This window comes from Camellia sinensis, chromosome 5, assembly GCF_055761805.1.
Source record: "Camellia sinensis isolate YWXY chromosome 5, ASM5576180v1, whole genome shotgun sequence".
Taxonomy (NCBI): domain Eukaryota; kingdom Viridiplantae; phylum Streptophyta; class Magnoliopsida; order Ericales; family Theaceae; genus Camellia; species Camellia sinensis.
In genome coordinates, this window is record NC_138965.1 from 119,147,650 (window position 1) to 119,159,431 (window position 11,782).

An 11,782-nucleotide genomic window follows, 5' to 3' on the forward strand; every position below is an offset into this window, starting at 1 on the left:
ACGTTTTTGCACCAAAAATGGACTGGTGGCCGGTCGGCCACCAAAAGTGGCTATCGACCACCACCACTGGTCGGTCGGCCACCTCAGGTGGTCGGTCGGCCATTCTTTTTTCCAGACTTCTGATTTTGCTGCAACAGAAAACAATAGAGGCAAGACAATGCATTTGCAAGGAAATGTATGTACTGCCACCTCCTTATCATGTCTCAAGCTCAAATGAGAGTGGCACTCCGCTCTCAAGCCACCAACCAAGCATCTCAATGTACGATGGCCCAGAAACCAAGCTTGTACAAGCTTAGTGAATGCACACATAAGACTCGAATAGCCACCACCCTATCATGTATGATCAAGGGTGGTGGCGACCAAGAAACGTGACATGTTTCATCACTTTGAGTATAAAACGTCCCACGTTTCTTGTGTTTGGATTAACGTCCGATCCAAACACATGCAATGTAACACAAATGCTTATCTTGCACAAGTTTTACTTGTTTCATTTTATTTACACATTTTAGCATTACCGATTAGTCCTTTAACTAGTTAAGTCCAATGTGAAAGTCCTCTAATTGGAAAGATGGCCTAAGACACAAGTACCTTGAGCATGAAAGGTTAGTAGAAACCCTCAAAAGAGAGTTAAAACCATTAGGCATGAGAGCCTCAATTCCACACTCAAGCCATCAAGGGGCTCAAGGCCACTTTCAAAGCAAGATGAAAAGTGAAGAATAGAGGGAGGTTGCAGACTTTTTGTGCTTAAATGGCATGCTCAAGACACTAAATCATGCGATCAACATATGCACAACATGTTAATAGCCAAAAAACATTAAACTAGTGAAGAGTATTACACTAGGGGCATGAAATATCAAGCTCAAACAACCAAACCAACTCAAAATAGAGCTTAAACATGCCAAATCAGTGGCTAAATCATGTTGGAATTGAAGCATAGAAAGCAAGAAAAGCATGCTCATTTGTTAGCTCGCAAGCAAGGCTCAAAGCACAACTCTCAAACGCAATGAAAGAGTTGATATATGTGAGAGTGTGACAGAGGTTTATGCACTGAAATCACATGTTAAATGATGCTATGGCATGCAACCATCTCATGCAAGACATGTTAGAGGCCTTAAAACAATGAGCTAATGAAGGCATTTGCACTATAGCTATACAATACAAGGCTCATAAGGGACAAGCAGCCTAAAATAGTCCTAAAACAACTTAAATGAAGTTCTAAAACATGCTTGAAGTAGGCTAGAAAAAGCTAGAAAGAGAGGTTAACACATAGCACAAACTAGACCCTTAAGCACAATTGCACAACAAGCATACAAGGCAAGACTCAAAGGACCAAACCAGTCCAAAACAGTCCTAAAACATGCCAAATCAGAGGCAAAAATATGCTGGAAAGAAGCTAGGTTAAGCCAGAAAAACATGCTACCATGTGATGCTAACTAAGCATAGAAACAAGACACAAGGAGGGGAGGCCAACCCCTCCTTTTTTGGACTTCAAAGCATATTTTCCACCACTAAAATACCTCTGAATTTCAGTGGTTTAAAGGCCCAAAAAGTTTGACTTTAATATGCTAGAAGATGATGCAAAGGCTCATGCAAATAAGCAACAAGAAAGGAGAGACAACCCCTTAACACAAAATAACCTTAAACCACCATTTTTAGAACTAAAATATAGAGGTTTTTGTAGTTGAAAACAAGGCCAAAAATAGTTTGAAAATGTGGCAAAACAAGCATGCAAAACAAGCTTAAATACGGTAAGTCTTATACCTTTAAAGCAAAACAGCAAAAACAGCCTCAACTCTGAGCTAAAACCAGCTTTGAGAGTTCAAATAAGACCTCTAAGAACCTTAGCCACAAGGTAATCTAATTTGACTAAGGGGTTGTGTGCAAATATGTAGAGATTTCCCACTTTTAAGCACAAAATAGGAGGAGAGAGATGCTTCTAGAGAGAGGCTGGAATTTTGTAAAGAGAGAGGGATTTTAGAGAGAGAGGCTCCCAAACTTGTCCACCTTGCAATATGAGAGATATGGCTTCAATATATAGTAATATAAGAGCCTTGGGTCGAAATATCTGAATTGGGACAGTTGGAGCAATGTGAAAACAGCTGGAGCAAAAGATCTGCAAATTATGAGCTTTCTGGACATGGGTGGCCGACTGGCCACTTGTGGTGATTAACCGGCCACTTCAAGTGGCCAACCAGCCACTTTTCTGGACAACAAGAACCCCTTTTGGACGACATATGGCCAACAAAGGCCATTAGTGGACGACACACTCCCCCAGTGGCCGACAGCAAAAACTGGTCCCAGTCTTCGACTTCAAACAAACATAACGCCTTCATATGGACTCCTTTTCAGATCATTCTTGTGCCTAAATTGAAGCCCCGGAAGTAATCTTTCCAATGGTGGAAGACTCACATCAAAATTCCAAGTTTGCTAAGAGATATCTTTCTTTTAGTGAAGACTGCTCAGTTTCAACTCAATCGGATTGATGCCCAACTTCAACCAGCCATATATCCCTCATCCGAACTCGACGTTAGGAGATTACTGAGTGTAACATGTAGCCCCGGAAGTCTTCTTTCCAACGGTGGTGGCCTCATAGCTAAAATCCAAATGTACAAATGGATAGGCCCAATTTAGCGAGGGCTGCTCGACTCTCTCTTAACGGTTCATGCACATCTTCTCCCCCAACTTGGTTTCTTCTCTCCTCTCCTCTTTTCTTCAACCCCAAACCTATAAACAAGATGTTTTAAAGATTTTTTCAAAGAGTTCACCTCTCCTTCATTTATTCCACTATGTCCTTGCTCAGTTTACCGAAAAGCGCAACATTCAACGAAATGTGAGCCTCGGAACATCGTAGGAACTTTGTTTTTAAAAATATTTTGAAAGAGAGGGTTTTAAGGTCTAAAATCTTTAGTCCAAAAATGGGGTGTAAGGCTAGGATTTGACGCTTTCCTTGCCAAAGAAATCAAACCTTTGCACTGCATAGCCTGCACCTTCGAATGATCCAATCAGTGACGCCCAAGTCTTAAGGGCGGTCAAAAATGGGGTGTCTACACACGGGAGTCAGAACTATAGGACTATTGTATCCAAGGAGACTAAACCCCTGCGAGGAGCACGAAAAGCAAGCTATAGCCGCCTTCCTTCCACATGTGTGGGCCCTAGGCCACATGTGCGATGTTTCCCTTCCGCACGTGGGATTTCCTCCTTTCGCACGTCCTTTTATTCTAGTAGTTGAGCCTTAGAACTCGCCTCTCACTACATGGGTGACCCCACTCCTCAGGATTGCTTACCAGAAAATGATTCTAAATTTAACTAGGTTTTTCTCCACCCCAGTTTGCCTCCGTACTCAAAACAAGAAAAAAAAATCAAACCTAATAATAGTCTAGGATCACAATACACAAGAATATGGAGTGTGACGAACCCACACGGTTGACAAGGCCTCGAATTAAAACCTGAAATAGGAAATTTAATGAAATTAAAAGAAGGATGAAGCAGGTGATATACCCGGGACATCACATCAACACTTTCACACAAAAAAATTCAGCTTCACAGAGAAATTTCAGTTCTTCAAAGAGAAATTTTAGCTTCATAGAAATTCTTGCTTGTTACATAGAAATTTGCCTGTGACCTTAACTAATAAGAAAAAATGTATTTGACCTCTCCTACTACCCAAAATTAAAAATGGATTTGACCTTAACTAATTTTTCCTAAAACACAAGACTCATAATTTAAGGACCAAAAAATAAAATTAAACCTTACTTATGAACTTTGAAACATGTGATTCTAACATGAAAGATGAGATAATACCTACTAGTGTTTTATGTTGAGTTTGGATTCAACACATCACATTTTAGTAGGGCTGGGCAACAAACCCACCCACCCGCACAAACCGCCCGACCCTACCCTACCTGCAGTGCTTTGGGCAGTTTCGATGTAGGTAGGCGGGCGGGTGCGGGTCAAGAAATTGGCAAAAGATCGGGTTCGGGTCGAACCCGACCCGCCCGCAACCCGCATCTTTTTTTTTTTTTTTTTTAAAGAAAAAATAACTAGTTATTATTATTATTTTTTGCATTTTGGATGGATGGAGATAACTAGTTATTATTTTTATTTTTACATTTTGGATGAAAGTAAAATTTATTATATGGGCACTTATATACATTATCATGATCTAATGATATTTAAATTAGTGTTATTAGTTTGACTTTTATTTATATATATATAAAAAAAATCATTATATTCTATTAGTCTAGTAGACACAGTTAAATATGATATTTTGAATTGTCATTCTATTATCACATTATTGCATATTAAAAACTAAACAGTGAAGATTAATTCACTATTAAAATTAGTGTTACTAGTTTGACTTTTAAGGGTTTGTTTTTGCATATTTAAATTAGTGTTACTAGTTTAACTTTTAAGGGTTTGTTTTTGCAAGCTAAGGAGGAAGATTAATTACTATCCTCAAGCATGGTTCCATATCATCTTATCTAACATGTGGACTATTTATTATGATCATGAATTGTATATCTTTTAATTTAATTTATAACTCTTCTGAAAAAAAAAAATGTTTAGAAAGTAACAAGAAATGTCAAATTTGCTTAAGTTAAAAAAAAAAAAAAAAAAAAAAAAAAAAAAAAAAAAACACTAAATCGCAAATCGAACCGCACCCGCCCGCACAAACCGTGAACCGCATCGCGGGCGGTTGCGGGTCTATTTTTCCTCAACCGCATAAGTGCGGGTCGGGTCGATTTTGACCCGCACCCGGCCAAAACCGACCCGCGAGCAGCCCTACATTTTAGATCAGATGATTGTTATATATCACTTTTTTTATTTTTTATATTACAAAGTATATGATAATATATTATTTATTTTTATTATTTTGTTAATAATTATTTTTAAATAAAAAACCAATCATAAATATTTACATAGGTGATAAAAAAAATGGAAACATATCTCATTGAATTATTAAAAGGGGTACTTACGTGTAGGTCCTAATAAGTGAACTTATTGTCTAATAAGAGCAGTACTCGATGTTATGGTCCACTTATTTTCACTGCTGTCACAAACATTTATGCTGGCAATTGTCGTCTAAAATACACAAGATTACAAAAGACTAGATTTAGTTTTTAAAATTTCTTTTTATTTTTATTCATATTTTTTTAAGTATTTTTTTTTTCAAATCTTAGTCACAATTTTTTAGTTTTAGATATAAATATATATATATCTAATATATATATATATATATATATATTAGATAAATTTAATATAAATACACTCAAAATTTATAATATTTGTAAAGAAAAATAATTATAAAAAATCATTAATACAAAAAATGCAAAAATAGGATTCTCCTTTTTTCTTTTCAAAAAAAAAAAATTAGGATAGGTATCATGGTATCATCATCTTAGGCTCATTTCATAATTTCCTGAATTAATTGAAATATTAAATGCATGGAAACATTAAAGTTTTTTCTCATAAGTTAAATTTTACGAAATTAATTTTTACTAAATGAAATTATTCATAATTTTTTTTAATTTCAAATCAATTTCAGTTCTCTAGTTTTAAAAAACTAAATTCTATTATTATTATTATTATTATTATTATTATAGATTGACTTCAAAATAGTAAATGAAAAGATCAAATTATCACTAATAGAAGCAAAGAGACCTATTAAATTTAGAGATTATTACCTAAAAGTCCTATCAACATGTTTGGTTGTAGCTTAGGTCCTATCAAAAAAAATTTGAACCAATAAGTCCCATTTGTAGGTAAAAAGACGTGTTTGCCCTTTAACATGAACAACTGTATATAAAATTCCATTCACTAGAAAGAAAAAAGAAATCAGTTAACAGATCAGTTATGGAAGTAGCTGAAGATTCGAATCGTGAATGATCTTGAAGGATTTATTGCTTAGGCTCGCTATTATACGTAATTGATTTCTCGATTTTGATTCGAATAGGAAAAGATCTTGAAGGATTTCTTAGTTTGGTTCGCTTTTTGAGTTGAAATCTATTAGAGTTTGTTATGTACGATTTCGATTTATAAATTAAGAATTGATTTGCTGGGTATTTGATCTTCGATTTGGTTTATAGGTATGTATTGTTTCGATTTTGTATATTATGTTTTTTTAGAATTTTATTTAGTTTTGATTGAATTTATTTATGAGAATATGTTGAATAATTTTGTTTTTACCAATTGAAGACGTGATTTGTTGGATGATTTCTCAGCTTGGTTATTTATTTTATGAATTGAAAACGTGATTTGTGAAGTATTTGTATTGTTATGAAGTTTTTTGTTCTGGTGTTTATTGTTATGAAGTATTTGTGAATACTAAGAAAGTTCTTAGTATTGTTATGAAGTATTTGTTCTGGTTTTTATTGGTGCGATCTTTTTTTCTTATTTAGATTGAAAGATGAGTGAAGGTTGTATGAGTGCGCCTATTTTTTTGTTGTGCAAGTATAATGGTTGCACATTTGCAATTAAGATTGATCAAAATGTTACATATGATCAGTTGGTTGAGAAGCTATGTTTGAAATGGGATAATTTCCAATCTGATAATATTTGTCTATCTTACACATTGCCTAGACATCCTAATTGTACGTTGGACAACAATGAAGAGTTAGATTTGTTGTTGGCATTAGTTGTGCATTTTGATTCAAAGTGTATTGATGTTGTTGTGAGAGTAAAAGACTCAACCATTGATTGTGGTTATCTCAACAAAAGATTGGATTATGGAGAAAGAGAGTCAATGTTGGATCTTGAAGTTTGTGATATTGCATTGTCTCATGACAGCAATAAGTCTGTGAACTTCTCAAACAGAGCATCTATATCCTCCAAAAGGAATTCGAGGTTAGAGGTTAAGAAGAGGTTGATATGTTATCATCATTTTGTTGACATAAGGAAAAAGTACTGTTGTCTGCTGGTTGGGCAATTAGTATTACACATGTAGGACAGAAATTTGAAGGTGGAGTTGTTGAATTTTGTAATTCATTGTCGAAGTTTTCTACTGATTATGGATTTGAGTTCATATTTGTTAAGAATGATAAAGTTCGTGTTACTGAGAGACAAAAGGTTGTATGTGGAATGTTCATGGTAGAGTAGAGAATGCTAATGGGTTCTTTTGTATAAGGAAGTTGAACAATGCCTACATATGTGGTGCTGAAGTACGTACAATGAATCATTCTCATATGAGTTTTGATTTAGTTGCTGATTAGATTGTTGAAGATATTCGTGATAATCCATTGACACGTCCAGTTCATGTTGTTCAGGATTTTAAGTTGGGGTATGGATTGAGAGTTAGTTATCGTCATGCTTGGTTGGGGGTAGAGAAAGCAAACGGTGAGATTTTTGGAGACTACTTAATGTCATTTGACCAATTAAGATGGTATGTGGATGTTGCAAAGAGTTGCAATTCAAGGAGTTACATTGAATTTGAATGTAACGATGATACTAAACGGTTTAAGAGATTATTTGTTGCTTTTCATGGTTCCACTAGTGGATTTGATTATTGTCGACCTCTCTTATTCCTTGATGGCACATTTTTGAAGGGAAGATTTAAAGGAAATTTACTTGCTGCTACAGGAAAAGATGGAAATCAAGGCACATAAGAAATTTGTTTTCTCTGTTTTGAAATTGAGAAAGTTCTCAGTTTAGAAATATGATTGAATGTTTTAAATTTTATATAATATTGTTGTTGTATATGCATTTTTTATTTTTTCAGTTATTCATTTTAGTGTTTGATATTTTGAATGTTAAGGTGTTACCATTTTCTAAGAATAATAGAATATTTTCATTTTTTTTGTTTTGTACATGCAGGGTTCTTTCCTGTTTGTTTTGCAGTTGTTGGCTCAGAGAATTAAGATAATTGGCATTGGTTTTTGGAGCATTTGAGTAGAATTGTTTTACCAGAACGAAATATTACATTTGTGTCAGATCGTAACCTTGGATTAGTTGAAGTGTTGCCAAAGGTTTTCCCAATGGCTTTCCATGCTTATTGTTTATATCATTTGAAGATGAACTTGAGGCATCATTTGTGTGGTATGTTTCATGGATTGAAAGAAAAGCTGAGCACTCTGTTTGGGAAATGTGCATATGCTCTAACTGAAGAAACATTTCATCAATGTTTGGTTGAGTTAAAGACTGAAGGTGGGTCAAGAGTTGAAAAGTTTTTAGATGACATACCATATGATCATTGGAGTAATGCATATTTTCGAGGGCAACACTTTGGAGAGATGTGGTCAAATGTAGCTGAATCTTTTAATTCGCGAATACAAAAGGAACGCCACTTGCCTATCACAAAGTTGATTGATAGTGTAAGAATTGAGTTGACGAGGAAAATTGCTAAGAGGAGGGAACTTGTTAATAAATGGAATGGTTTGATATGCCCTAAAATGGAGTCCAAGTTGCATGATGGTTTTAATACTTCGAGGCCATAGATTGTTAGTTCATCTGGAAATGATGTCTATGAGGTGCATTCACATCCATCTGTTTCAGTTGTTATTAGTAGACGAATATGTTCTTGTGGCGAGTGGCAATTGAAAGGGTTTCCATGTGCACATGCAGTTGGTGCTATACAAAAGAGTGGACATGATTTGAGTTTATTTGTTGATCAATATTTCTATGTTCAAAGTTATCGAGAGTCCTATTCTTTTCCCATATATCCCGTTCCTTCAATTTGGAAACCAGATTGTAATGTTGATGGTGATAGTGAAGTCGTTCTTCCTCCTTTGTCTAAGAAGCAACCAGGAAGGCCAAATAAAAAGAGGATTCGTTCGAATGGTGAGAAAGTAAGGCAAATTACTTGTAGTAGATGTGGGAAGGTTGGCAATCACAATAAGAAATCATGTAAGGAGGCTTAATGATTTTTTGTAGCTGCTTTGTGATTGTAAAAATTTCGTATTCATAAATTTCTTGAAGTAACAGTTGTACTGTTGAGCGTTGAGTAATAATCTTCTATGTTTTGAATAAAGTGACATTGAATTGAAAGTGAAAATATTCTTAGTTTCAAATTTTAATTTTGAAATTATTTGTGATAATATTGTTTGGTTAGCTTTCGAAAATAAACTTGACTGTTGAATGTTTGTTTTGAAGATTATGTGAATACTGTATAAAAAGTGAACATATTCTCAGTTTAAGTTTTTAGTTAAAAGTAGCTGATTTTGTGATAATAGTGTGAGGCTCTTATTATGAATTGGAACTAGTTATAAATGTGATCAATTGAATGAATGTGAATTAATATTCCAAATAGATGTGGTCAATGCTCTATGTTTTGATTAAAGTAATAGTGGACTGAAAGTGAAAATATTCTTTGTTTTGAATTTTAGTTTTTCAAATTATCATAATATTGTGAGGCAACAAATAAATTGTTGTGATAATATTGTTGTTTGAAAATTGAGTGATCTGTATAAAACTGAAAATATTCTCAGTTTTAAAGTTTCTAAGTTTGAAAATAAGTGATTGTGATAATATTGTGAGGCAACAAAACACTACATAGAAACTAAAAATATATACAAAAATATCAACAAAGCACTGATTGTGATACAATAAAGTCTTGTGTCCACTATTTTCACATGTAATACTATTTTCACTTTTCCCATATAGTAGTGTGAGGAACAGGATAATAGAAACTGAGAATATGGACAAAAATATCAACAAAGCTCGGGTGCATGTATCTTTGAGAGTATGACAAAATATTTCATTACACATCATAGAAATTGTAATATGTTTGTTAGGTAATATGCTTGGAACTATTAACAAAAACATTAGTCATTGTGTCAGAGTGTTACAAAAAAGAGTTCATTGAGTTACACATCAAAAAAGATTTCATTGAATGTTGCAATCTTGACTCTACTTGACTCTGATTGATCTTTGTGGATCACTGAGCAACTCATGTACCATGTCTGCTCCGAGTCTTGTGGATGTGCCTAGTGGTAATGTGTTTGGAATTGGTTGATGCCTCATGTATTGTCTTATGATGTAGCAAACAATAATTCCACAGTCATTGCTACAAAAATCATTTTTGACACAGTTAGGGAAAAAACAAAATTTTTTGAAAAAGATATTAAAATTTGTTAGTTAGAATAAATTAACATACGTCATTGCATCTTGTTGAGGGCTGTCTTTGACTGATTCAATCTTGACATCAGGATTCCATGTTTTTTCTGCTTGACAAGGTGTATCATTCATGTATTGATGGATGATTTTTTGCTGTAAAAAACATCAATATAAAGTATGTAATGATTTACATCTGATTATTGTAATAGTAATCTGAAATTGTTCTTACTAGTTGATTTGCAACGTTGTAGTGCTTGTCCTTTCCTTTTCTTGGTCTCAAAGAGTTGAAATATTTCCAAGTCCCCAAGTGTTTGTCGATAACAAGTAATGTCCAATGATTGAAATTGCGGATGAGGATATGGATGTATCTACATGGGAGGGATTCTTGCAAAGTATTTTTCAAAATCTTTTTCCTTTGTTCTGAAGTTTTCTTCTTCAACATTGGCTGTTTTTTTACAAAAAATATGTGAATATTCACAGTAATGGTACGAACTCAATATTCAAATGTCGATGAAAATGAACAAAACATGATTAACTACGATTTATCACTCAAATTGTTTTGAAATCTGAGTATATTCCCAGCAATGATACCAAAATCAAAATTTGAGAACATTCACAACAATGATAACAAACACAAAAAAATGTACTTTGAAACCAAAATTAAGCAGAAGATAAAGTATAGAATTGACACATGCACATTTATTCCTCACCCAATATAGACTTGACAGTATAAAAGACTTGCCATTGTGCTCTGCTCCATCACCAGAATTCTGTGCTTGTGGTTCTCTTTCAAGAATCTCAGCATACGCATCAATTGTCTATCAAATTGAAACACAAAAGTGATGTTAACAAATTAATGAGAAGTTTTTCAGTGTTAAAATATTACAAATATTATACGTACACAGCTGGATATGTTTGTCCCTTGTACCAAGTTCTTGATATCATTAATAAACACACAATTGTCATATCTTGCGCCAAACCATATGCAAGTACTACAAAACAATAAAAAAATGTGTTAATAATTAAGTCAAAATATTTTTAGAAAGCAGAGCTATTTCTCAATTTCATTTCATATATTTGTACTACATGAAAAATTGAAAGATTTATGTAAGATTATACCTTGATTTTGTTTGCTTTTCTTTCCAAAGAATTTGTAGTTTATATTTATCTTCAGGAGGTAGCAATTAAGCCACAGCATACTTGTTTGAAATTGTCTCATCTTTATGTTCCTTCTCTTTCTCAACTTTAACTTTCTTGCCTCTATACTTATAATCTGATATCTCAGTAGTCTTCCTTGCTTTAGCTTTAATATTTTTAATCATGGAATTCTGTAGATTTGTTTGTCTTGATTCTATCAGATCATCGGCTTTTATTGCACAAACTTGTTAGGTTAAGTCATGGGCTTCTTCCTCCACTAACTGATTCTGCAACTGAGAATTTTGACAATCTTTCACATTTGTATTTGTCTCACAATGTTTTGTTGCAAAAGGATGTTGCGCTAAACATGGACCTCTTTTTGATGGAGCTCTTTGTCCACCACTTCAGAATTTTCATGGACCTCTTTCTGCAGCACTTGAGAATTTTCATCGTTTATTGTATGACCTTCATTCTTTGCATCTATCCCAGAATGTTTTACTCCACAAACTTCTTGGGTTATCTCATGGACCTCTTTTTCAACCAATTGGTTATGCAATCGAGAATTTATATCTTTCAATTGCTGTATTTGTGCTATGAG

At 33.9% G+C, this 11,782-nt stretch overlaps 2 protein-coding genes across 2 annotated transcripts; both read left to right on the top strand.

Moving 5' to 3' along the window:
• The first annotated feature begins 6,406 nt into the window (after positions 1-6,406).
• On the top strand, positions 6,407-7,853 carry LOC145791644 (uncharacterized). Its single transcript, XM_082872032.1, has 4 exons — positions 6,407-6,843; positions 6,930-7,086; positions 7,209-7,593; positions 7,810-7,853. The coding sequence occupies exons 1-4, from the start codon at positions 6,407-6,409 to the stop codon at positions 7,851-7,853; spliced, it is 1,023 nt and encodes a 340-aa protein (XP_082728158.1).
• Positions 7,854-7,970: 117 nt separating this feature from the next.
• On the top strand, positions 7,971-8,852 carry LOC114317305 (uncharacterized). The gene is made up of 2 exons (XM_082872033.1): positions 7,971-8,367; positions 8,488-8,852. Exons 1-2 carry the CDS (start codon positions 7,971-7,973, stop codon positions 8,850-8,852), a joined length of 762 nt encoding a protein of 253 aa, XP_082728159.1.
• The last annotated feature ends 2,930 nt before the right edge of the window (positions 8,853-11,782 follow it).

Bases quoted from the DNA above. Each gene is read 5' to 3' on its own strand.
- LOC145791644 (XM_082872032.1), top strand. From the start codon at position 6,407: ATGAGTGAAGGTTGTATGAGTGCGCCTATTTTTTTGTTGTGCAAGTAT. The intron at 6,844-6,929 runs GTTAGAGGTTAA...TTGGGCAATTAG, and splicing joins TCCTCCAAAAGGAATTCGAG to TATTACACATGTAGGACAGA. The intron at 7,087-7,208 runs GTAGAGTAGAGA...GTTGCTGATTAG, and splicing joins TTGTATGTGGAATGTTCATG to ATTGTTGAAGATATTCGTGA.
- LOC114317305 (XM_082872033.1), top strand. From the start codon at position 7,971: ATGGCTTTCCATGCTTATTGTTTATATCATTTGAAGATGAACTTGAGG. The intron at 8,368-8,487 runs GTTTGATATGCC...CATCTGTTTCAG, and splicing joins ACTTGTTAATAAATGGAATG to TTGTTATTAGTAGACGAATA.